Below are 26752 nucleotides of genomic sequence, written 5' to 3' on the forward strand. Positions count from 1 at the left end.
AAGTTCAAAGAGTAAACAATTTTGCATTAAAATTCACATTCTACAGAATCTCCCAGTTCAATTCATTCCAAAAGTAAAAACAATAAAGACAACTACAAACATATATCATCCAACAACAAAATGTTAATGAAAAACCATAACAAAAAACACGCATTGAGAAAGAAATGCCGGGCCGGGGCCATATTAATCAAGGAATCTCGTACCTCAAGCTTCCCACGGGAGGGTACACGAACACGGTAAGCAAAGAAATGACAATGCAAATCAACCCCGACCACAAATAAACAATGGTCGGAATCTTCCCCTTTCTCCCCATCATACCCTTGGCGAAAGGGTACAAATGGGAAAGCACCCAAAAGCTAAAGAACACACCTCCCATAAGCTTACTCCACTCGGGGAACGGACTATACACAGTCCTCGAAACCGCCACCCCGATCCCGACCACATTCAGCATTATTATCACAATCGGAGGCACCATAAGCATCGTCCACCTGAACTCGTACAGCTCAGCATACTCCTCCTCCCCTTCCTCCGCCCCCGTTGACTTCGAAGTCAACGTGAACGATATATCAATGCCAGCAATCACCTTCAGGAGCCCTTGAATAACCGCTGCCGGATGTGCACTTGTGCCGCCTATCAACCAAAACTGCTCGTTCCTCCACCAATCATGTAACGTAATTCCCGACCACTTAATCTCCAGTAATGCAAGCATGCATAGTGTAAGCGTAATCGAGAGTAGTAAAATCAAGAACGTGATATCCAACGATTGGACGATGAATTTGCCCGAGAAGAGAGATAACGCGGGGAGAAGGCAGTACACGAGTAAAAAGACCGACGTAAAGGGGTATATTCCGACGTTGAAATATGCCACCCTTTGAAGAAACTTCATCCTTGGGCTTGCGAATAGAGCGTTGTTTCTCGAGAAGAAAATTTCAACGGACCCCGTCGCCCAACGGAGGACTTGGTTCAAACGATCGGTTAGGTTAATCGGAGCAGTTCCTCTGAAGGCGTCACGTTTGGTGACGCAGTAAACAGATCTCCACCCTCGATTGTGCATTCTGTAGCCTGTGACAACGTCTTCCGTCACGGACCCGTAAATCCAGCCTACCCTTTTACCCCACTCGGTTTTATCCTCGTAGAAGCAGGTGATTACGCTCACAGATTCTGACAAGGCCGAATGATCCAATGGCTCTCGTTGAACGGCTAACGATCCAGCTGGCCTACCTAAGCACCCTTTCCCTCTCAGCTCGTGAAGTAGCCTCCCTCCGAATTCAGCCACAGCGATAGAGTCTATCAGAGAAACAGAGTTTCCGAATTGCTTCGCCAATGTGGCTCTGTGTGCATCGTCGTCTTCGTAATTATCACCATTTATTGGGAGAAGCATTTCGTCATCTTCTTCCGGGACATTCTTCGATTTTCTCCTGAGAAGCTTTTTTGATTTCTTTCTGCCGAACCAACCGTTGTGCTCGGTTGTAATAGGAGGGCTAAAACCGTAAATAGCGATTCTTCGGAAAATGCAGCCCGTTCCCACGTACATCGGACCTTGCAATCCGTCGAGAGCTCTCATGCTGACATCGAAGAAGACGGTATTGTGATTAGCATAACGGTCGTTCGGATCGATTCCTTCGAATCTCTGAGGGAACTGAACATAGCAAATTTTGTCGCCTCCTCGGTCTAGCATAAAGCACATGCCTTCCCTCATTGCCGAAGAGTTGTAAATGTAGTGGTCACAATCGAGATTGAGAATGAATGCACCGTTTGACATTATCGCACTTGCTCGAACTAATGCATTCATTGCGCCGGCTTTCTTGTTGTGATCAAAACCTGGCCGTTTTTCTCGGGATACGTAAACTAGCATAGGCAATCGGATATCCACTTCTGTAGTGTCCATCAAGTTTTCTTCGTCCGCTTCTTGCCCGAAAAACGGCTCGGGGCTAGCTGGGACTAACATTATCTACAAAACATAACAATATAATATTATTAAAAACGATTAGCCAAAATAATCGATATTTCGAAAAACGATATTATTATTACCTGTATAATTCCTGCATGATCACCTTTGGAGTGACCTTCCTCTGCAGAAGACCAAGTTCCATGCCAATGGCTTCCATCAGACATCCACGTAGCTTTCGGGATTTTAACTGTTTCCGATGGATTATTAATATTGTTGTTTATCCCGAGTTCCATTTGTTTCTTCTTAGCCCTAATCTCGGTTTGAGCGTTGTAAGCATCTGATCTTCGCCTAATCGAATCCGGCAAAGCGTTGATCCTCACTTTGAATTCGTCGTACTCCCTCTTAACCCTCCGCCTATCCTTAACAAAATCGAGACGGACTTTGTTCTTCAGAGGGTCCCGCTTCTGACCAAAGTAGGCCTCGGGATTCCTCGGTTCGATCTTGTGCTTTCTGCAGAACGGGACCCACGTTCTCGCGAAGCTAGCGGCCTCTGCTAGAGCTTCGAATGTCACTAACGAGCCACCATCGTCCGATATATAGCAAGAAACTTTTTCGACCGGATAATCGACTGCGAGAATCGAAAGAACTGTGTTCGCTGTGACGAGTGGCGGTTCTTTGTCCGCATCAGCTGTGGAAACGAAGACATCTATCCCTGGAAGATCGGAGAATTTTTTAGGGTTTCGTAGATTTGGTTCCGAGGATTCGAATCTCTCTTTGAGAACAGAGAGATCGGTGACCCTTTTAACGGGGCAGAGCTTCGGGAGTTGATCGAGAATCCATGAATACGCGAACCAGATTTCGCAGATTACGGACATCATCCATAACCACATTGCTTCGTGATTTGGGTGCATTATTCTCCATGCTAGAAAGCAACACAGAACCCCTAGACGAAGAACAATCAACAACCTGCATAACAACACCTTCTTTTAACTTTTCGAAAGCTCCGAAAACAATCTCATACAAACATCATTCAAAAACCCTTATTTTACGTAACCAATCTTCCTTTTAGATATAGTCTAATCAAACAATAATGCAAGCAACAATAAAAATTCCAAAAAAACAATCATTCGTATTCATCTATCGAAACGAAGAAGAGATTGGCAGTGTGAGTGAGTTACCTGTAAGGACTGATGATTGCTGCAGAAATGCCAATTTTTCGGGTCAAAGGTTTGTTCCTTCTGTCAGAAAAATCAGGAGGGTTGTCGTATCTCTCGCTCCCTCTTCCGAACTCGTAGCCCTCTCTCGGCCACAAAGCATTACCATACCCGTAAGTCCCCTTCGTTTCGAACAACCAGCGTGTGTGGTCGAATTCGTGGTTTGGATTCTTGAAAGACTGCACAAGTGAGAAATTCTTCTCCAATTTAACTTCTCTCCCCCAAGAAGGCAGTGGGTTCGCCTGATCTTCCTCCTCGTCGGACCTCGGTTCTTCGTCGCAATCGCTTACGTCTTTATACGGCTCTTTACAACCGGGGCAGTTTCCTCCTCCACTGTCTACACAATCCAAGTAACAGTCCCTGCAGATACCGAAACCACACTCACATTGATTTTTCTTGATTTTTCCGACCACGGCTTTCTCATCGCAACCGTCCATTCCGCAGATGGTTTTCGATTTCAATGTCGCGGGCTCGCCTTCGGTGCTTTTTATCACGTGGGCTTTCGTTGTGGAGTTGAATCCGCCGGTGAATATTGTGTCTTTGATGAAACCATCGTTAGGGTTTTTCCCCAATTTTTCTCTCGAATCGAGAGGGGGGCTGGTCTGAGAGTCGGTGAAAACCCGATTATCGGGGGTCGGAGGCATATGAACGGTGTATGCTACGAATTCGTCGGTGCTTTCTTTCGAGAAGGAAAGATATCTTCCCCCGCCGCCGCCGCTTGTAGAAGCTCTGCGATTTTCGCCGCCGCTGAGGGGGGAATTCGCGTTGTTTGAAAGTGAGTGGCGAGGCTTCGGGCTGGTCAATCCCATACTACGGGATCCGCCGGAGGAAGTGACGGTGATTGTCACCGGAGATGACGTCGGAGAATTAGTTGCCATTTTCACCATTTTTTTTTTCTTTACTGAATTTTTTTTTCGTTAAAAAAAAAAAAAAGAAAAGCTCAGAATCGAGAGAATTCAGGAGATTGATGAATCAACACATGAAACGAAGAATATGAAATTTGAAATAGAATCGATATTATTACAGAGTTGAAAACCTGGGCTATGTTTCGAAATTTGAAATATTTTTTCATGTACTGTCCGTTGGTGTCTTTTAATGAAGGATTTTGAAACCAACGGTCGAGTCACTAGAACCGTCGATTGAGAGGAGATCAACGGTTCATGTTAAATCTAAAACGGCCACAAGTGGTCCCCATCTGACGTGTAAAATATTTCCTTTGAATACTAATTTTTATGAGGCTAAAGTCAACAAAGGAAATAAAAAAGAAAAAGGAAACACAGCTTTAAAGTTTTCAACGGTCGAATTGTTAAAGGGTGAAGATTTGAATACGTAGCATGAGAAAATAAAGAAATAATTATATGGGATTTGCATAATTTAATAATTTAAAAAAACGTATATTACTTTAGACAGAATAAATAAATTGGTTATGATTAAATTGTGATACGCAGTGTGCATCATTACATAACCTGAGTAAATAAACTTTGAATCCTCGGCAAAAGTAGTACATGATTTTAAAGAATCCAGTTACATATTATTATTTTATTTAAATATATATATTTTATCTACCTTTTATTTATTTATTTATTATTATTTCATGTAAAGTAAACAGCAAGATCTTATGGGCCTTGGGGAAAGTAAAATTATTGGTCACAAAACTATGGGCTTAAATAGAATATACCTAATTGTGTCAGACCAACTTTTGAGGATGTAATTTAATGGAGGCCCAAATTGAAAATATCAATTCTAAATTGGGCTTGATTTAATGAATGGTTGGTAAATTTGATGGCTTTGCTCACACGCAAATATATAATATTACTCAAAAATGAATTTGACTATTTCTCTACTAAAATTTAATAAATAAATTTGTGACATCATCATAGTTTGATTGATTAAATTTTGAATAGTAAATTGCTAAAATTGAAAGTTTGATTTAAATTTCCCATATATAATAAGACTAGTTCTATGGTTAAAGAGACTGACTCAAACAAAAGCCGGCACGCCACTCCAATTATTATACTACAATTTCGATTCCGACTAGAAATTTTCAGACATCTTTTTCTATGCTAATATTTACTTACAACCATTCATTCATCACTCATTTTCTTCTAAGTATTCCCTCTACAAATAATTCTCCATTTTTCTGTATATTAATTTTGATGATTCAAGCAATATTATTATGGCTACTCATATAATACTTACAGTACTCTGTATCTCTATTTTTTCTTTATTATTCCAATCCTCTGTTTCTCAACCTGCTCCGATCACTAATTCTTCTCTATGCAACGGCATACTTATCACCTATAGTTATGTTACTGGAAAAGAAATTCCGCCGATTATTTCTTCGGCCGATCCGACCAACCAGGCTTACCGGTTCGAGTCCAATCTCACCGTTCTCAACAACGGTCCGGTCGAGCTCAAGAACTGGCGTGTTTTTGTAGGGTTCGACCACGGCGAGCTTCTAGTCTCAGCCAGCAACGCCGTCCTTGCTAACGGCACCACCCTGCCGGCTAACATCAGCGGCGGCACCATCTTTTCCGGAAGCCCTGGCTTCACCGACCTCAAAACGGCGATCGAAACCGCCGGAAATATCGATCAGATGCGTGTCGTGGTGGATTTGGTCGGCACGCAGTTCGGAGTGGGCCCGCCGAACGTCCCTCTGCCGGATAATCTCGTTCTCGCTAACGACGGCTACTCGTGTCCTAATCTCACAACCCAAGGTAATTAAATCACAGGCCCTTTCGTCCCATATTATATATGTCGATTTTTGTGACTGCGCACATATTAAGAAACTCGACATAGATTAAGAATTTTATCCGTTTCACGCAGGTAACCACATGAGTGTTTGTTGCGTACCCGATCCCAACGCGAAAACAAACGTATCGGTTAACGGAGCTTTCTCCCCTCTCCAGTTCGGAGATGTTACAATTATGTACGATGTGACCGTGACGCACGAAAGTAACTATTGGGCACAAGTCACTATCACGAACAACAACTCCTTCGGACGATTAGAAAATTGGAACTTAAGCTGGGATTGGACGGAAGGCGAGTTCATAAGTACAATGAGAGGCGCTTACCCTAAAATCGTAGATTCCGGTGACTGCATATTCGGCAGGCAAGGCCAATTCTACAAAGACCTCGATTTCTCCAAGGTTTTATCCTGTGAAACGAGGCCCACAATAATCGATCTCCCGATTACTAAAGCCAACGACACAATCCTAGGATTAGTCCCGTTTTGCTGTCGTAACGGGACTATTTTATCACCTAAGATGGATGTGAGCAAATCCAAATCATCCTTTCTAATGCAAGTCTACAAAATGCCACCAAATTTGAACAAAACCGAACTCTCCCCTCCCATAAATTGGAACATCAACTCCACAATCGGGCCGGCTTATCAATGCTCGCAACCTATTAGGGTCGACCCGACCCTATTCCCCGACCCGTCGGGTCTCCCTTCCTACACGTCCGCGGTCGCCACCTGGCAAGTCGTCTGCAACACAACACACGTCGAATCAAAAAAGCCCAATTGTTGCGTATCGTTCTCCTCGTTCTTCAACGACTCTGTCGTCCCGTGCAATACGTGTGCATGCGGGTGCGATAGGGTCGACCCGAGGAACGAGAAGAACGTGTGCAGCGCGACTGGACCCGCACTCCTCCTCCCTTCGGAGGCGTTGCTGGTCCCGTTCGAGAACAGGACGAAACTAGCGGAGACTTTCGCGAGGCTCAAAAGGCGCGAGATTCCGAACCCGTTGCCATGCGGGGACAACTGTGGGGTCAGCATCAACTGGCACGTGCTCTCGGATTACAAAAAAGGGTGGACCGCGAGAATCACGCTTTTCAATTGGGACGAAACGGACGTTGTCGATTGGTACGCGGCGGTCGAGCTGAACGAGGCGATGCCGGGGTTCGAAGAGGCGTACTCCATGGATGGGAAAGTCATGAGTGGCGAACATAACAACACGCTTTTTCTGCAGGGGTTACCGGGTCGTAATTATTTGATTGCGGAAAAAAATGGATCCAACCCGAAGAAAGATCCGCGCGTCCCCGGATCAATGCAGTCGATTATATCTTTTGTTAAGAAGAAAACACCGGGGATCAATGTGCCACGTGGCGATGGATTTCCGACGAAAGTTTATTTCAACGGTGAAGAGTGCTCGCTTCCGACAATACTTCCAAGCATGGGGCATAGGCTGAATCATGTCTCTGCTGTTTTTAGCTGCATTCTGTTGATTTTCGTTTTAATTATGCATTAGTATATATATATGATATATGTATAATGTATGTAATGAGTGTCAAATTCTTCATTCTTTTTCATGTAGTTGAGCTTTAATTAATTTTACCTTATTAAGAAATTCCGTTGGTGCTTATGAGTACAAACTTTTGAGTTCGGGCCTTAATAAGAATCTGTTAATAAAAAGTACTACTAATCAAATTTCATGCACAATAAATCGTCACTTACTAGATTTGTAATTTTTATTTCAATTTTGATGAAAAATATACAAACAAGTTATAATATTCACTAATTAATTTTTTTTTTGACAAGTGTTTTTTAATTAGGAAATTACCTATCTATACGTATATCATATATAAATAAATAAATAATATACGAGTAGATTGACAATTGACGCAATCAACCAAACGGGTTAACGGGTCAACAAAATAAATTGGGGGAAATTGATTAAATAACGCGGGAGTCCATACACGGGTACTCGAGTATCGGATCCTATCTACAACTATCCATACCCGAATTCGCCGACCATACCCGGAAACTCGTTGAATTTTTCCAACAATAGAAAAATTGGCGTTTTCCCGTTTGCTGGATATTCCTCCTCTCCTCTCTGCTACAGAAGAAAGGAAAAACCATCCCACAAACCCTACTCCAGTTTTACATCACCCCCTTTTTTTTTTTTCTTTTTAATTTAATTCTTTCCGATACATACATACATACATACATACAAATCTCCGTCGGTGTATTTCTCGGAGAGGTTCGACCAATAATTTATTTTAATTAAATTAAAAAAAAAAGAGATGGGCGATCGATTTTACAACGATTTGGAAATTGCGTTGTCCTCCTTTTCCATACCGAGTATTGGTTAGTATACGCGTCTCCATAGTCCATACGTTGTTCGCCTTTTTTCGTTTTTTCCTTCTAGGTTTTCTTATGCTGATTAATTTTTTTATTTAATTTGTTGGATATTCTTCTTTTAAAAACGTGTTCGTGTTGTCATAGATGATTATAATGAAGATGAAGAGGAAACGGATGGAGAGTACGAGGGGGAAGAAGTCAACGATGTGGAAACTGAAGAGAAATTTGAAGAATTGGCTTGCCCCTTTTGCCTCGAGGATTTTGATGTTCTTGGATTGTGCTGCCACATTGATGCCGACCACCGAATGGAGGTTAAGCCCGGGGTAATTTCACAAAGATCCGTTTTTTCTGTTTTAATTTATTTGTGCTTTTTAGTTAAATCATATTTTTAGTATATATGCACTTGCAGTTGCAATAAATCCCTAGTAATTGAGAATTAAGTATAGTATTGCATCGTTTTTTAACACAGAGTGATGGTGTTCATAACGATTTATGAGTACTTATAGGGGTGTTTTTCGTTTCGTTAGTTTTAGAATAGCCTAGTCGAATTAGTTATGGAATTTTCTTGAGTTTGTATTGTATTTTGAGGTTTATTTGTTTGATTAGTTAGTTGACACGTAGAGAAACTCACAAGTAGCATTCAAGAGTTTGGTCCTATTGATTATAAGTAGCGTCAGGACGGAAAAGAAAAGACGGAATTATGTGTTTCACTTTTAGTACTACGGAACTTATAGAATGATTTATGTTTGCGATTTTATTAGATGTTAGGTTAGTATTAAGAAAACTCTTTTTAGAATCTTAACCAGATTTCCTTCTGTTTGCAGATTTGTCCCGTTTGTGCTACGAAGGTGGGCATAAACATGGCTTCACATGTAATCATGCAACACGAGAGTATTTTAATTATATCCTTTGAACTATGCTAGCTATTTTCTGTTTGTAGTTGAATTTTCAATACCAATAGCTATTTTGTTCGTTAAAACTGAAAATTGTTAACATGATTAGTGTGAGTATGCAGTTATTTCATTTTATTTGCATTTACCTTAACTCATAAATACACTCTCTGCAATAAGAAGCACCGTAATGCTCACTCTCGGTCATCAATACTTTTACTGAGGAAAGAGTTGCAAGAGAAACATTTACAAAGTATTAAGAAATCTCATTCTCTTGCGTCTTCCTCCGACGTGGCAGCCGATTCCATGCTTATGTCATTTGTCAATAATCAACAACCTTCTTACAAAACCCAAACCATCAAAGTTGCTTCTCCTACTGAAGCGAGCTTGTCTGGAAAAGGTTCCCATGATGTTTCGTCAGAGAGGTATGTAAAGGTCTTTTTTGTAATTTGTGTGCTTTTTTTTTTTTTTTTGAATAAAAAGTGAATTGTGTGACAACTTGTGAGTAAGTTCAGTTAGGCTAATTAGTATGTAAGCCGGTGTATAGCATGTGCATGTATACTTCTAATATACGGTAATTGCCTGCGCCAAATAAATGGAACATCTTGACATGGAAGGACCGCCTAGCTCGTCATTCGTGCTAAATTATTGCCTTTGACGTTGTGAAATTTTGTTTATCGTAGCATCTTTCGGTTTTGATCTATTACAAACTTTATAAAGTTGTGTATCAATGTGACAACGGTTAACAGTTTGGTAGGTTGGTACGTACTACCTTAGAGGCATATGACGTGCATATATTCTTTCATAACGTTTTTGTGTTATTATGAGTTATCTCTTCGTATGTGGTGGAATCTGAGATAGTTTTCTTTTTTTAAGATATTTGTAAGTAAATAACTTGTTATTCAATGTCAAAAGTAGTAGTTTACCCCATTTTCTCGGGTTAGTATGTTAATCTTTATCGATGAAGGTAAACAATCAAACTTTACATTGACCCTTTTCCCATTAATTCTCAAAATATAGAAGGACGAAACGGGAAATTAGTCAATGGAAGGGTATTAAAAACCTGCTATAAGTGGTTTATCTGTTGATTTAGTTTTCCTATACTCTTCCGTTTTTTCAGTGTTCTCACAAGTAAGTAGGATATTCCAATTTCCAATTTGCTTATCATGCATTATTTCGCTATGCTCCTGAATAAGTAGACGCAATTTGTATTTTACTATATCGGAGGCAAATTTCGATCTTACCATAACTTTTTTTCTCTCTTCATTTATGATGGTTGCAGAATAACGACCCTGTCAACAGACGGGAATAATGACAGGGCGGCCAAACGGTGTGAGTTTATACAGGGATTGCTGTTATCCACGATTCTTGACGACTTATGAGTATCTGGATTAAGGCCAAAGCTGCATAATTTTACAACTAGTTATTGACAGAAAGGGCCATTATCGTCATTTCTCGTGTTGCCTTGGTCTGTTCTGTCTCGAGCAGTTAGTATATAGTAGTAATGATATGAACAGCTAATGTACTGTGATACCTCAGGACCATGGTCAGTTCCTGTGTTTCCTGCTTTGTTCTTGCAGTTTCTGCTCCATCAACACACACATTTTTCTTTCATAATTTCAATTTTGTGATTGAATTATTCAATTCCTGGATGAGTATCAGACAACTAAACCATTAACTTGATTGATTTATTTGCAATAAATTGAGCACAATTTGATTCATCAATTCAACGTGTGAAATGTGAACCTGTCATTTATTGCAACAAAAATGGGGCAAAAAACACTCAAATTCTCAAATTGGGGCAAAAACAAAAAATAGGGAATTATTTTAGTGGAAGTCTAAATAATTATTCTTCACCTGAAGCTTTCTGGTTTCCTTGCTCAGTTGATAGCCACTACAAAATTAAATTAAATTTATTTAAAAAAAAAAAGTACCAAAATCGAGCTATTATGTCATTGCGAAGGACGGATCTTCCTTATTAACCACTTCTTTCGCAACTTCACGTCTAATGCCAAAAATGTTTTAGCTTTCTTGTCATCCTCGAGGAGATCACAAGCATCCAAAACAAGGTCTTCATCCATATCGGGTAAGGCTTGAATCGACGCTATTACAAGTTCTACAGGAACTGCCTTCACACCTTCATCTTCGCTCCGAGATTTTTTGGAAGATCCCGTGAATGGTGGGGTTTCCAGGCGTCGCTTTGTCACTGGATTAGCCGCTATAATTATGTCACAATCTTGATGTGTAGATTCTCTCCCCTCGTAACTGGACACTGATGCAGATGGAGATTGATCGACTGCAAGATTCTCTAAGTTTTTCTCGTTGTCATCGTCATTCAATTCTCTGAATATCAAACACAAATCTTTGAAGTACGGAACAGGTCTGGTCATGTATTGTCTAGCTTCTGCATGAGCCTGCACATAGTCAAAAGTCGATTTTTTTTTATGATTAATAGCTTTAGGCCTCGTTTGGTTCCTCGGATAAGATTAAATAATTCAATGAAACCCAATTATATTATTGGACCATGAGAAGTCCAATAAATAATCTTTTAAAACGTCAAGATACGATAATGATAAAATAATATTTCAGGGTCGACCCGGGGAACTATTGGGTTTACCAAACATTAAAATTATTTAATTATTCATGGCTAAACTCCCCAACCAAACAAGAGAGAAAAAAAAATCACCTTGATATGATTTTGCCAGATAGGATCATCAGCAACGAGCATTTGGCGAGCATCGTCCCAAGCAAATCCATCCATCTTCAGAAGATTATTTATCACATTATGCTGCGTTCTAAGAGTTTTAAATCGATTCTTCAAAATATCGACACCATAACTAAATTCAAAATTATCATTAAACGACGAAATCATCTCTCTCCAAGCATGTTTTCTAAGCAAACCATCAACATGGTTACCTTTGTTCACTTGTTCCAACAAAAGAGTGACAAAGTAACGGTCCATAGGCGGCTGCCAATAAGTCCTCCTAGTACGAGTACCTATAGTTGACCCAATATCAGACAGAAACTGATACGCTGTTTCATCGACCATTCCTTTTGCCACCGACACATCGTAGTCTTCGTCAATTGTTATATCGTGAAGAGGCTCGTTAGCCATCTCACTTGCGCGAATTGATCCAATCATATTGCTACTAGGTGTACCGTAGTTCACACTTGTATCAACGACTTGCGTATCTTCTAAAAAGCCGACAATACCATCACATTGTACCGTATTCCCACTGCAATCGGCTTTTTGCTTAGGAATTGAGCTCTTACTTCCCGAGCCCGAGGCTCCATATATTTCAAATAGATCGGAGTAATATGGAACTGTTTTCGTTCTGTACGGTCGTGCATCCGGATGCCCCTGCACACACAAACACACACACACACACACACACACAAAAAAAAAAAACAAACAATTACATATAAATTCTAAACTGCATCGACAATGGCGTTACGTGTAAAAAAAAATCGAAAAATGGTTGCAACCTGAATATAGTCATCCCAAACTCGGTTATCAGCTGTGACCATTTGTCGAGATTCGTCCCAAGAAAAGCCTTTCTGCGCGAGGAGATTCCTAATTGCCCTGAAGAGGTTTCTAAGCATCTTGTGCCGGTTTTTGAGGACATCGGTTTCGTAATTGGAATTGAATTTGGAATTAAACATTGCAGACATATGATTCCATCCCCTTTTGCTGAACAAATGATCATCTCTACTTCTTCCTCTGTCAACTTGCTCCAACATCAGGTCCACAAAGTATCGATCCATTTCCGGTGTCCAAATCGTCCTCAGTCGATAATTACTGCTCCGCACTTCAACTCCCATTATTCACTACACTTGAAAATCGATGCACAACACCATTTCATATAACGCATAATCATGCAACGGAATATTTATATTTTCGATCACACAAAAAAAATTACATGAAAATCAAAATTAATATGAGAATATACAATCTCTCAATCATAAATCTTCAGTCCATTTCAACAAACTATGAATATAAAAATCATATTCACCAGGAAAAAAATAGGAATTGGATTAGAGTGAGACAAAACAAATTCAAGTAAAGGAACACGAAAAGATTTCTCGATAAATCGTAGGCATATATATATATATATAAGTATACATGTATGAATTAGATTGTGTAATCGGAATATGAAACGGAGAAGGAAGAGAAGAAATGGCGCACCTTTTGAATCAATAAACTGGAATAGTGTCAGAGCAGTAAATCTCAATGAAAACGTGGATATGGTTTTCCAGGACAAGAACAAGGTTTTCAAATTAGGGATAACCCGGTTTTTCTACTCTGATTTGGGGGATATGCACTTTGTATATAATAATAGCCCACTGGGCTTTTTGCCTGCATAGTTTTGGCTCATTTTCTCTGTCCTTACTATACTTTTTTTTCTTTCTTTTTCTTTTTCTTTTTTTTTTTCATTTTTTTTTTTGAAAAAAAAATTCTGTTTTTTTTGTTGACTTTCTCTCTCTATTTATTTACATGGTGCTTAATAATTTTACTGAGTAAACTGCAAATACTACCCCTGTGTTATCTCAAAATAGCGAAAACCCCCCTGTGATAAATAAACTAGCAAAAGCCCCCCTGTGAAATTTAGAAAAAGGCAGAATCCCCCCTAGCTGATTTTTTAGACTTGAAATGACAAAATTGTCCCTCAAAATGTATTTATATATATACATATTATATGTATATTTATTCTTTTTAATTTGTTTGTTTAGAAATTAAAAAAAATAGTAAACAACTAAATTGATTATTTTTTAAATAAAATAATTAAAATATTTATGAAATATAAGAATTTATTAATTGCGAGACTCCAGGGGTATTTGTGTCTTTTTATATCAAGTCAACCCTCAAATAGTTCCATAGGGGGGTTTTTTGCTATTTAAATAATTTCACAAGGGAGGTTTTTGCTAGTATATTTATCACAGGGAGTTTTGCTATTTCAAGATTACACAGGGGTAGTTTTTGCAGTTTACTCTAATTTTACTATTAGTATTACGAAGTTTCATTCTTTGATATTTGTTAATTCCAACTCAAACTCAAAGACGGATTGATGTTTTGTTCGACAAATCCGATAATCTAGTAAAATCCATATTTTATCATCCCGTCATAAAAAAAAAACGAATTGGAATTTTTTTTATTGAATTTGTTCATTCATTTTGACTACTCTTTATATATTTTCTCATAGTATTTTCGACTCCACCTTCCCAGATTCGATTCTCCGGGAACTCCATTTTTTTCATCTATTTTGAATTTAGTTAATTACTTACTTACACCAAATAGAATCGTTTTTTCTACTGCTTTGACTTTAGTTATTATTATTATTAGAGTCAAAGTCCATAATTCAAATTCCAAATCTGAAATCAGGCATTTAATTACATGAATCAACAAAGTATCAACTCAAAGAGAGAAACATAGACAGATGAATCGAATGCAATTACAACATACATAAGAAATGAACAGCAATAAAATAAAATATTTAGTTCCAAAAACAAATTTTATAAAGGCTTTATAAGAGTTAGGAATAACATCCATTCTAAAAGCACATGTTACATATGTTTCTATTTTTCGCCACTATCATGGACAATTTTACCATAATACCCCTATTGAACAACTATACTAATATATCATCAACCATTCTCCCATGTTAAACTAATGTTAAAACTTGATAGTATAATCTCTTCCGAAAACCTCATCATTTATCCTACTTCTTCTATTTTGGGAATTATATTAATACTAATAATAATTCCTTTTTTCAAGGAATTTTACATACTAACAACACTGGAAAAGCTCTTTAAACAACACTGCACAACACATTTACCAGGAATTTTGGTGGTGGAGCGAATAGGCTTTTCTAAAACCGGTGGTTTCCAAAAACGTTTTTTTTATTGAGTTGTGGGGGTCCACGTCATCTGAGCTGGCGAGGGTAGTGAGAACGGAAAAAATCGTAATCAGGTAGAGCAACATCCAAACATCTGAGCCAATTGTCCGCAGCATGTAAGAGAGAAGTCTCTTGCTCGCATTCGTAGGGTCCACTAGGACTTACGATCGATCCTTTCAGCTTGTATGAAGCAAGGCCAAACCCTGGTAATGAAATCCTAGCCATTGGATCGACAAAGCCTCGATCTACTCTAGTATTCGCAGCATGGAACCGAGGTGGGTAGCGAACTGCAACAAAAAAACGTGTATTTGTTTCAATAAGGCAATACGATCATGCTTTATCACACACCTACAATATGTGTGTGTGTGTGTGTGTGTGTGTGTGTGTGTGTTACATAGAGAGGAGAGAGAGAGATGTACGTCTCGGTTGGGTAGACAAAGAATGAAATGACAAAAAAGAAGCATCGAGATCTTTTAGTGTTGGGCCCATCGGAATCCTATAAATTGGATACCTGCAACAAATATAACATTAGCCACAAAACCTCAATCGTATCGTAAATAATGTAAAAAAAAAGGAGCAAATAAAACATACCAAGCTACACAAATCCAACTTGCAGGAAGTAGATCACAGCTCCTGCATTTGATCAGCTCGGGATATCGGGATGCAAGTATCGATATCTGAACAGGTCATTTTGAAAAAAAAAAAAAAAAAAGATCTTGAACAACAATTATTTCATAGGACAGGGAAATGAATGGACGACAATGAAGTAATCAATCAAACACGAAAAAAGATGTATACCTTGTCGGATAGTGGTCTGCGATTACGAGGTTGTTCGTCTTCCAAGAATTGAAACGAAGGACGTCCAGGTGAAGTAGAAGTATCATATCCAGAAGTAACTGAACCTATGGCATAATTATCTTCCAGCGAGACCCTATTCGGTCGCTGCATGTTCAAATTGAAAATGGGTAAAGTTCTCCTATCTCCTACTGAGTTACTGCTGCCACCACTATTTGTCAACCTATATGACTCAGCATCAACCTCCTCGTTCAATTCTCTGGAGATACAAGTTATGAAGCTATTAGCTCAATAATTTTTTACCAGAAAAATAAATATAGGTGAATCGCAAACATTTGGCTACTAGGTACAAGAAAAGAAAGAACAAAAAGAGCTCAAAATACAGGGCCGATATCTTGGTATATTTATCATTAGGATTTGTGTTCACAAAAGTTTTTTTTTCCATATTCATGTCATTAAATACAAGCACAAGCACAGTGAGTTATAATTCCCAGAATAGCATGCAAACAGGTAACGTATTTAACAGATCCTATGCAAGGAAATATGATTTCCAAATGACAATTATGAATAAAAGGAAGGCCTCTTCCCTACCCTAACCATCCAGTTTCTAAGTACGAGAATTGTTATCTTACTAAAAAAAATCTCAAGAAAATAATAGATGATATAACTCGAACCACCTATACAGTATAACCTCATTCTTTAGATTTAGTTTATCTACAACAGGAGAAGCAACTAAGAACGATACTGCTAAAATGCCCTAATTACATATATGAATCGGACAATCAATGATAGCATGTTATTTACTTTACTGCATGCAAAGATATAAATGAATGAATATTACTTAATACGACAACCATATAATTGACGGCGACTAACAGAAGACTAGCTGAGTTCAGTAAAAACAAACCTAGCTCGAGAAGACCGCTGTGACGGGTCAATGTACAACTGTATGCCTGACAAAAATGGAACATAATATTGTTTAAATCGGTCCTTCCCATTTAACACTAAAGGTACTCCGGCTCCATAAACACTTCGCTCGCAAAAAGATTCCCACAGATCCTCCAAGTAAAAAAAAGGAAGAGAATCCACTTCCCGCGTTCTCCGTCCTCTTGCATCCACCTGTCAACAAAACACAAAATTAATGAAAGTTTTGTTAGATTCCGTAAAATGGGGTCCACGGACGACCTTTCAGAAACTCGCTTTTCTTATAAATACGCAACCAGCACTTAATGAACTTTCCATAACTAAATTCTTTTGTAAATCTTTTAAGAAAACTGCAAACTAATGACAGAAAACTCATTACATAAATCTTCTAAACAGCCGTGTATTAATGACCAATCGAGAACTTATTTAGAAGATCTAGAAAAACAACTTAATTGATATTTCATATTGCAAATAGTAATAAAACATAATCTTCCAGGCCGCAAGATTAACGACCTTTCAAAATATAATTACTAATTATTCCAGAATCAAGTGCGCGCCAAATCAACGACTTTTCAAAAGTATTTCACAAAATTCTAAACAACAACGAATTTTCAAAAATACTTCACCAGACTCAAAATAACCGTGCGAAATAACGACTTTTAAATATAGGAAAAAAAAGATCTTCCAAAAAAACCGCGAATCAACGAATTTTTAAAATTAGTTAAGATATCTTCTGAAAAACCACACAAATTAAAGAGTTTTCAAAACTGTTACAACAAAATCTCCCAAAACAGCCACAAAACAACAAATCTCAGAAGAAGTACAAATTTCAAGATTCATTTCCAAATTAATTTTCAAATTCGTCTAAGATCACCATCTAATCCTCTTCTTTATTAAGATTTGAGATCCAAATGTTCAAAGAATTTCATCATTGTTTACACCTGGGGTGCATTTCATTTGGTTTCAGAAAGGGGTTCAAGACTCACATACAACTCCCATTCAAATGCAGATCCCAATTTTCACATGTAAAAAATTCTGTTGCAAACAATTAAAAAACACAATTACAAGAAATCTGCTTATCAATCTCAAATTTCAATGAAACAATAAAATAAATAAAAAACGTTTCAGATAAAAAAAATCATTTCGAAAAGCCTTATAAACTTGATCTTTTGATCAATCGAAGAATTAGTTCATAGGGAAAAAAAAAATTGCATTTCATTTCCTGCATGCATTCTCAATTTACTGTAAACAAAACAGAGGTTTAGGGCTTTTTTTTCTTTTAAAAACGAACAAGAAACCAAATTAAAAAAATAAAAAATAAAAAATAAAAAAATTAGACGAAACAAACTTAATTATTCTGTATACCTCCGGCAAATGCCGCGCCTGTACGTATGGAGTAACAGATTCCATTAAACGATCCAAGTTGGTAAAATTAAAAGTCGGACCAGGGCCAACATAACGCTGCGGATACAATGGCACCACCGGCGACGAATCATCACCGTCGTTCCGCCTCCCGGCCTCCGCCTCGGAAGAAGATTCCGGCCTCTCCATCGGCCTCCTCTGCAGTTGTTGTTGCTGATGTTGTTGTTGGAGCAGCTGCCTCTGCATCATTTGCTGCTCTAAAAGCATGAACTGGTGGCGCCTAACCGCCGGCGGGTTGTAAAACCTATCGCCGCCCTGCCTCGGCGGCGCCGCCGAATACCCTCCGTTACTTGACATTGCTCTTCAATTCAAGCTCTCAACTGACTGTGAAATAAACAATTGAAATGTATGCCCCTATTTATAGATTGAAACAAGAAAAAATTTGTGTCAAAAAGCGTTTTGACTTGGGGAATTTGTGATTTCAAGATTCGTGAAATCCAATTTTGATTGAAATGAGATTAAATTCAAGTGGATTTGGGCAAAATTGAAAGGGTTTTGTTCTTAGACTGTGTGATGAGGAGGTGGAATGTTATGACTTACTGTGTGTGTGTGTGTTTTTAGTTGCATTTTTTTGGCTTGTTTCTCAGTCAGGGGTATATTAGGGAACACAGTAAAATAATGGCTGGCTGTAGTAAAGGGGGAAGAAAGACGACGACTGTTTTCAAGTGCCATTTTTTGGATTTGTTCCACCTGTATGTTATTCAACCAATTGTGTTGCTGCGATTTTACAGAATTACCCCCCTTATGCAATTTTAATTTCCACAGTGACATTTTTCTCCTCGTTATTACCGGAAATGCAAGAGAGAAATTTTATTTATTATTATTTTATTTATTTAAGATATTCTCGAGAAAAATAAATTTGTTTAGTAAGTGAAATGATTTTTTTTATAGAGGTGAAGCTATTATATAATGTGATTCTATATCTCTACAAAAATTTGATATATAATAAGAGAAATGCATGAATTTCAACCAAATTACATATTTCGCCTAATTATGTATACAAAAAAATTATTTAATGGATTTATTTTAATATCTAATCCTGGATTACAAATTTTAGTACCATTTAAATTGTAATCCTTAAGAATTAATTATTGTTCTTTTGGTTACAAATTTCAAATGCAATGCCGTGGAAATTTAGTCAATTTTTGATAATAAGATTATATATTTGAATTGAATAAATAAAGCGATAAATATTAAATACGTAGTGATTACTATTTGAATTTAGTACGATTTTATATCCAAAGAAAATAAATAGTACAATTTTACCTTTTTTGGAATGCAAATATAAAAAGTTGTGGAGATAAGAATGCACTAAATGCAAAAGGCAGTTTTATATTTTATTATTTATTTATTTATTTTCTCCTCTCAAGACGTAGACGTGAGTTTAATTCAATAATAGACAATATAAATTATTTTTTGTGCAAATATATTATTTAATAATACTTAAATAATACATGCCCCCTAAAAAAAAAGTCACTCCAATTTAATAAAAGGATATTTAATTCCATCGATCTGTATAGTCATTTATGGCATAATCTGGCTTAGTGATTTAGTGTGTAAAAAGTAAAAACCCATGTTAATATTGTAGCCATCATCAGTGTTTAAGGATTTCATTTCATTCAATTCGGTGATTGATATATAATTAATAGTGGATATTGATTTCAAAACATTGGCAATAAACTATAAATTTTTATTCCTTCTTTTCTATGATTGCAATTATATAATCATTAAGTAGTACGAAATCATGACGATAACGTACACTGTATGATTACTATGCGACAATATTCTAGATTTTCCTTTTTAGTTGTGACAATTTTTATTTTCGTTTGAACAAGTTCGACTGCAAAGTTGTAAAATATGTAATCGTTCGATATAAGCCCGATATAAATTCGAAGTCGAAGAACTTAAACCGATAGTAATAAAGCCTAATGATATATCACCTTGAATATACATCAATAAGGCCCGATAGTATGTGAATTTAAATCAACCCAAACTCGATTCACATGGGCCCATTTACCGTCCTAATTTGTTGAATACTTTGATTTATGACATTTGCAGTTTTGACCTTTTAAAAAAAATATTATTATGATAATCATAAAACCATATATTATAATGTTATGTGTGTACATAGAAAAAGTTGAAATCAGTTCTATCAAAATCAAGAGACAACAAAGGTTCAAAAATCAAAACCAATCAATGATATAATGATATTCCCTCGTGTAATGCAAACATTTTATTATAACATTATTTTAGTACAAGATGATTTAGAATATTCAATGATCCAATCATATATTAGTGTGACAATTATACGTCAGGATGCAGTAATCTATATTTTAAATAATAAATTGTCAAACTGAATTTTTCTAGACACAACATCTGGGCCCATTCTCGGCGAATCGTCGCCGTGGATACAAATCCAGCCCAACAAAAGTTTGGAAATTTTGATCCAATTATATTTATTTTCCCTTTATTTTCTAGGTTTAAATAGCTTTCGCCCCTTTTGAACGATTCAACTCAATCCAAATTATATACTCTCTCTCTCTCTCTCTCTCTCTTCTTTTCCCCGGTCTCCTTCTCTCTCAACGTCGAATCAGAGAGGATTAGATTATAATCAACTCGCGCGATTCGATTGAAATTCTGAATCCCATCGCCACATAAATTCATACAGTGGTACAGTAATCGACAGCTCATTTTTTACAATATTCGATTGGAGAACCCTATAATTTTCTGTATTTAATCGATGCGGAGTGATTAATTTCTCAAAAACATGTTCTCCTAATTGCAGGCGATAAGGGGGATTCGGTTGAATTTATCGATTTGAGCTGCACGGATTGGCCATGCGACGGTTGCTCTCGGCAACGATCGGCCTCTCAAGAGAGGATTCCACATCCGCCACCTGTATAGGCGCTGAGATTGAATTTTGTGTTGTTGATTTGAAGGCAGTTGAATTTTTGCAAGCCGATTGTTGTAGTTTTCGCGATGGCCGCAGATACTCATGGGCCTAGTCCCAGAGGACTTCTCTGCAATGCTGGCGCCGGTGCTGCGGCTGGTAAATATATAGTTGTACTGTTTTTTTTTTTTTTCATTAGTCAACTTAATAGGCAACAATTCATGCTGCTCTTGTTCCAAATTGAATGCGCTCTTTTATTCTATTCCACTTGAAATATCATTTGAATCGGTTTTTTTTTTTCCTTTGCAAGGAGTATTAGAGAACGTAGTTTATTTATTTTTGAATTTGGAGTGTTTATATTATCAAATATATTGAAGCTTCTATATACCCGCGTAACCAAAATATCCGGCAGATATATGACATAGAACATCTAGTAGATGTGTAATTATTTTTTTCCGATCACGACCGCACTCTTAGGGTTGTAAACAAATCGAGCCGAACACATGAGCTTGGTGTGATAAACAATCGAGTGGAACTCAAACGAGCTTTAATTGAGCCGAAAATGAATCGAGCTCAGTTTGAATTTTTGTAACTATTTAATCATACGAGCCATAGCTCATTGAAACTACAACAAGATTTTAACGAACGATGTCAAATCGAGTAGTTTGGTTTTATTTCAGCGGTACGCACACCCAAGCATCAATATTCCCAGGGCATGTGGGTTAGGAATATAGAACTTCTGTAGTTGTGTCATAGATATTTCCTCTCTTTCTTCTCCTGGTCTTAGAGTTGCTATGTATTAGAGTGAAATTCTTATGAGGTTTGAATTTGAATTGGTGCAGGAGTGATTGCAGCTACATTTGTGTGTCCTTTAGATGTTATTAAGACCAGGCTTCAGGTCCATGGGCTGCCGCAGATCGCTAATGCCAACATCAAAGGTGAGATTATTTGCCGATTTAGTAAAATGTAGAATATGTGCCTGTTATTCAAAATCAAAGATCTTAAGTTTGAGTCAATATTAAATTATTTGAGGAGTTGACATTTGCAAGGTGTATGCCAATGCTGCTGTAATTTTGCATAGAAGAATTTTGATGATGTTTGTCCTTTTGTAATTTCCAGGTAGTGTTATAGTAGGGAGCTTAGAACAGATATTTCATAAGGAAGGTTTGCGTGGCATGTACCGTGGGCTCGCCCCTACAGTGCTTGCATTGCTTCCAAATTGGGCTGTAAGCAGATTTATGTTGCTTAACTTTTGTTGTATGTTGTTGTTGTGATGATGCTTCTTGAACTGGGGCAGTAACCTGTTCTCCTTTTCGGAAAGCAAACGATTTCAATGAAAATGAAATGATGTAAACCTTTTGCAGGTATATTTTACCATTTACGATCAACTAAAGAGTTCTCTTGCAGCTGATGGTTAGTTAAATAGCTGCTTCTTTTTTAGCATTTTTTCTCTTTCGAGCAAAAAAACAAAAAAAAATTATTTTACTTTTTTCTACTTGAAAATGGATATCAAAGTGGGTTTCGTTTATTTCGTTATTGAGTATGCCTTCTATTTTTGGAAATTATAGATGTAAATCATCAGCTCTCTGTTGGTGCAAATATGATGGCTGCTTCTGGTGCTGGAGCTGTGACTACAATTCTGACCAATCCTCTTTGGGTTGTCAAGACAAGGTTTCAAGTATGTCTATTGTTTACTTACTATTTCATTTTTTATTCTGAAAATACTTGCATTTGAATGTTTTGTTTTGATGCTGTAAAGTTGCAGCTGATTTATGTAATATGCAGACAAATTAATTCTTTCGAATGCTTGACCCAAAAAATGTATCAGCTATTTAGATTTATTTTTTTGGTCTAATTACAGTACACTGCATCAAATTGAGTTTAAATACATACATACTCTTGGAGGGAAATTTTTCGCTCATGTATGATACTGGATATGTGTGCAGAATAAAATGCATTTTTATTTAGGAAACATCTTCTGTGCATGATGTAGGATCCCATTTATTTCTGCATGGTACTGAGATGATATCTGTCTATGATTTAATGTTCTTAATCTTTGGTTCCACAATATGTATTTTTATCCTTTATGCTTGTCGCTTGATATCTGAAGGTATGGAATATTATGATGTTTGTCTTCATCCTAGGGCATCCCTGTTCATTTTCTGCATAAGTGATTGGCTTTGTTGTGCTAAACCTTTCGTTTAACTTCTGAGGCATCGTCTGCAAAAACAATGGAAGACAAGGGTGAGAGAGGTAGAGAGGAAGGTTGGTTTTGGTGGAGATAGGCCATTTTACAAATAAATAGCTGACCCTCAAGGTTATGGTTTAAATGAAAAACAGAAACAAGTGTTGTGTGTTGTAGATCTATGGAGCGTGGACTCCGGAGTATCCAATAACAGAGGGGGTTTTGGTGGAGATCAGCCATTTTAGAAATAAATATCTGACCATCAATGTTGTGATTTAAATGAAAAGTGCTGTGTAGAGTAGATCTATGGAGCCTGAACTCTGGAGTATGCAATAGAAACAAGTAAAATATTGAATTATTTACTTGGACTCTACTGTTGCACGTACTTTGTCATGACATGTTTCATCTTTGTTATCGATTCTGCAAGTTGAGGTAGTCATATTTCACAGAATCATCGGAAAATATGGACAGAGTAATTGCACTCACAAATAGAACAACAGTTTAACTGAATTTAGATGGTTCATATATGAACATTCATGACTTAATGTCGTAAATACCACTTCAACTTCAAACCATGTGAATTTAACTTGCCTGGTTTGCTTAAATGTACTGATGGTGGGTGACTTGGTGTCATGAAATATGGTATCGACCCATCTCACAATCAATATTTTGACTGATTTCTTTTATATCTTACATGCAGACACAAGGAATGAGAATCGGCACGGTTCCTTATACGGGCACACTATCTGCCTTGAGAAGAATTGCACAGAAGGAGGGTATTCGTGGATTGTATAGGTTAATATACTATATGCTTTTTAATATTATATCTTATTTTGGGTTTTTTTTTCGGGTCAGGATTGATTTCTATCTTTTCTCTAACATTCTTCTGGTATGCAGCGGTCTTGTGCCGGCTTTAGCTGGTATTAGTCATGTCGCGATTCAGTTTCCAACATATGAGAAGATAAAATGTACCTTGGCTGATAGAGGTATCTGTTTGCTGATTTCTGCCTCAAAACCTTTCTGTTCTTATTTCTTCTCATTCATCTTTCGTTTCTTCAGTGAAATAACGTAATGTGAATTTTGTGTAATAATGGTAGATAACACGACGACTGACAAACTCAGCGCGGGCCATGTTGCTCTAGCTTCATCAGTTTCTAAAATATTCGCATCTACCTTGACATATCCACATGAGGTATGGCGAAAAGAGAACCATCTTTGGCTGTCTTCCTTTCCCCCCTTTTTCCTTACTCTTGTATATCAATTATTTGTTCATTTTCGAATGCTTGACAAATATACAAACTGACCAACATAGAATACAATACATCTTTTGCCGGAAGTATGAATCAATACTTGTCAACTTCATGTTTTATTTTTATTTTATTGTTATATTTGTCCTTTTTCCCACCAATAGCCGAGATCCAATTCTTGCATTTGACACCTTTTTATGGTGCAGCTGTTGGATATATACAAATACATTTTCTTTATTGTCTAGACTTGTTTACCCATCTTGATAAAATGGTTTTATGATACCTAATCTGTGTTCCTGACAAAAATAATATATCTGAAACTAATAATATTTAAATCGATTTCCTTTTGACAAACTTAAATCGCAGGTTGTGCGTTCGAGGCTTCAAGAACAAGGGCACCACTCAGAGAAGCGGTATTCTGGTGTGGTTGATTGCGTTAAGAAAGTATTTCAGCAAGAGGGTATGACTGGTTTTTATCGGGGGTGTGCCACCAATCTGCTAAGGACCACCCCAGCTGCTGTGATCACGTTTACTAGTTTCGAGATGATTCACCGCTCTCTTACTGATTTATTTCCTCCTGATCCACACCCTCAAACATTTTAAGGATATATCGAGTTTGCATGATTGATCGGATCATTTTTTTAAGATTGTTAATTTCTCTCTTTCCCGATCTTTATCTGTATTATAGTTGTTGGGGAAAGAAGTATTCTAATATGATAATGATGATAAATTGTTATAATACAGGAGTGATACTATTGAGTATATTCGATTCTTCTCGTTGAATTTATTTGGACTCTGTAAAGGATACCAAATTTCGTGTCAGCCTTTGTAGATTCCTTTCCGAGCAGATTACGTAAGTTTTTGTGTATATTTTCGGAAATGTAAATTTGTTCGAATGTTTGAATGATATGTGTACAGCTAGTAGTATCTAATTCTCAGAATTGTTCCGAATTAAAGTGGATCCAAATTCAGTGGGCTTTCAGGTTCTGCATTTCCATCATATAGTACACAATATTTGATTAAATCACATTTGATGCTAAAGACTATTAGTTAGACAAAAATATTTATTGAGCTTTAATAAATTGTGTTTGGATTTGGGTTGGTAAGCTCGAACGAGTTTCAACTTGAGTCTGTCACGAGTAGCTCGGTTTTCTAACAATTAATTTTTTTTCTCGTAATTGATCATAAATTATAAGTTGATTCCAAAGTAGACCGGGACAACGAGATGACCCCTGCTTTGGATAAACGAGAATCAAAGAAAAGTGAGAAGGCCAGAAGTGAAGTATTATTGTAAATAAAAAGGGATGAAAAGAAATATAATAATAATCATGATAATAAATATATCATTATCAGCAAATTAAAGTAGTGCAATTTCTGTTCATCATAGTTTGATAGGCTGTAAAATTAAAAGCCATTTCAAAAAGACATTTAAGGAGTGCTGCTGTAATGATATGTGTGGTGGTTTATGGACCCTCCCTCCCCATAATACCCGGAAAAATATGATGATTAATTTTATTTTTCTTTCAGACAGTTGTTTTACTTTATTCTAATCAAAAGCAAAGAATACACATATTTGTTCATTAGCAAAAAAAAAATTACATAGGATTCACTAAATATAATAATTATGACATGAAAACAATGAAAAGGAACCAGTAACGTGAATAAAGTGAAATTATTATTATTTGCTCAAGAAAAATGTGATCATTAATTCTTGACATGCAATATATATATATATATATATATATATATATATATATATATATATATATATATATATATATATATATATATATATATATATATATATATATATATATATATATATATATATATATATATATATATATATATATATATATATATATATATAGATAGATATAATGGAGTAAATTTTGCATATTGTGCAGCACCACAAAGTGAGGTTATATATGTATGTATGTATGTATGTATGTATGTATGGACCTCAGACAACATTTCGATGTATCTAATTATGTGCAAATATATCTTATATAGTGGTTTGGTTGATGGACCAATTTTCACTTTTGCAGCATGTGAAATTAAATAAAAGGTATCAAGCACCAATATATATATATATATATATATATATATATATATATATATATATATATATATATATATATATATATATATATATATATATATATATATTAATTAATCACAAAACATTTAAATTAGCATTATTTGGACACAGTTAATGTGATAGAATTGAAATGAAGGTGAGGTCGGCCAATCTAACACCAACCGTGCTTGCATGTTTTGGATGGCCCTTTGTTTAAACCTTTTGGCCTAACTGATA

At 36.7% G+C, this 26752-nt stretch overlaps 6 protein-coding genes across 8 annotated transcripts; 3 read left to right on the forward strand and 3 right to left on the reverse strand.

The window, feature by feature from the left end:
• Nucleotides 1–3: 3 nt before the first annotated feature.
• CSLD5 (cellulose synthase-like D5) lies at nucleotides 4–4588 on the reverse strand. Its single transcript, XM_012978529.2, has 3 exons — nucleotides 3070–4588; nucleotides 2032–2857; nucleotides 4–1951 (listed from the first exon to the last, which is right to left on the reverse strand). Exons 1-3 carry the CDS (start codon nucleotides 3990–3992, stop codon nucleotides 188–190), a joined length of 3513 nt encoding a protein of 1170 aa, XP_012833983.1. The 5' UTR covers nucleotides 3993–4588; the 3' UTR covers nucleotides 4–187.
• Nucleotides 4589–5082: 494 nt separating this feature from the next.
• Nucleotides 5083–7454, forward strand: LOC105957986 (COBRA-like protein 7). The gene is made up of 2 exons (XM_012981982.2): nucleotides 5083–5822; nucleotides 5932–7454. The coding sequence occupies exons 1-2, from the start codon at nucleotides 5282–5284 to the stop codon at nucleotides 7353–7355; spliced, it is 1965 nt and encodes a 654-aa protein (XP_012837436.1). The 5' UTR covers nucleotides 5083–5281; the 3' UTR covers nucleotides 7356–7454.
• A 359-nt stretch (nucleotides 7455–7813) lies between these two features.
• On the forward strand, nucleotides 7814–10722 carry LOC105954830 (protein DEHYDRATION-INDUCED 19 homolog 4). Of its 2 annotated transcripts, none has more exons than XM_012978522.2 (5): nucleotides 7814–8194; nucleotides 8333–8511; nucleotides 9013–9090; nucleotides 9244–9503; nucleotides 10361–10722. In XM_012978522.2, the coding sequence occupies exons 1-5, from the start codon at nucleotides 8131–8133 to the stop codon at nucleotides 10458–10460; spliced, it is 681 nt and encodes a 226-aa protein (XP_012833976.1). In that variant the 5' UTR covers nucleotides 7814–8130; the 3' UTR covers nucleotides 10461–10722. The 2 variants fall into 2 exon arrangements, with proteins under 2 accessions (XP_012833976.1, XP_088672277.1); XM_088816151.1 differs by having other exon boundaries at nucleotides 7900–8194; nucleotides 8333–8554; nucleotides 9013–9092; nucleotides 9265–9503.
• A 280-nt stretch (nucleotides 10723–11002) lies between these two features.
• On the reverse strand, nucleotides 11003–13401 carry LOC105954817 (Myb/SANT-like DNA-binding domain protein). 2 transcript variants are annotated; one of them, XM_012978503.2, is made up of 4 exons: nucleotides 13265–13401; nucleotides 12565–12906; nucleotides 11765–12439; nucleotides 11003–11492 (listed from the first exon to the last, which is right to left on the reverse strand). In XM_012978503.2, the coding sequence occupies exons 2-4, from the start codon at nucleotides 12898–12900 to the stop codon at nucleotides 11031–11033; spliced, it is 1473 nt and encodes a 490-aa protein (XP_012833957.1). In that variant the 5' UTR covers nucleotides 12901–12906; nucleotides 13265–13401; the 3' UTR covers nucleotides 11003–11030. The 2 variants fall into 2 exon arrangements, with proteins under 2 accessions (XP_012833957.1, XP_012833965.1); XM_012978511.2 differs by having other exon boundaries at nucleotides 12565–12911; nucleotides 13265–13392.
• A 1168-nt stretch (nucleotides 13402–14569) lies between these two features.
• LOC105954806 (uncharacterized) lies at nucleotides 14570–18743 on the reverse strand. Its single transcript, XM_012978491.2, has 6 exons — nucleotides 18057–18743; nucleotides 16675–16886; nucleotides 15771–16026; nucleotides 15564–15649; nucleotides 15392–15483; nucleotides 14570–15259 (listed from the first exon to the last, which is right to left on the reverse strand). The coding sequence occupies exons 1-6, from the start codon at nucleotides 18408–18410 to the stop codon at nucleotides 15000–15002; spliced, it is 1260 nt and encodes a 419-aa protein (XP_012833945.1). The 5' UTR covers nucleotides 18411–18743; the 3' UTR covers nucleotides 14570–14999.
• Nucleotides 18744–20567: 1824 nt separating this feature from the next.
• NDT1 (NAD+ transporter 1) lies at nucleotides 20568–25339 on the forward strand. The gene is made up of 10 exons (XM_012978472.2): nucleotides 20568–20783; nucleotides 20899–21162; nucleotides 21846–21941; nucleotides 22123–22229; nucleotides 22368–22416; nucleotides 22572–22681; nucleotides 23889–23983; nucleotides 24086–24174; nucleotides 24286–24380; nucleotides 24802–25339. The coding sequence occupies exons 2-10, from the start codon at nucleotides 21093–21095 to the stop codon at nucleotides 25036–25038; spliced, it is 948 nt and encodes a 315-aa protein (XP_012833926.1). The 5' UTR covers nucleotides 20568–20783; nucleotides 20899–21092; the 3' UTR covers nucleotides 25039–25339.
• Nucleotides 25340–26752: the final 1413 nt, after the last annotated feature.

Source organism: Erythranthe guttata, chromosome 4 (assembly GCF_056151865.1).
Source record: "Erythranthe guttata isolate IM_541 chromosome 4, IM_541, whole genome shotgun sequence".
NCBI classification, from domain to species: domain Eukaryota; kingdom Viridiplantae; phylum Streptophyta; class Magnoliopsida; order Lamiales; family Phrymaceae; genus Erythranthe; species Erythranthe guttata.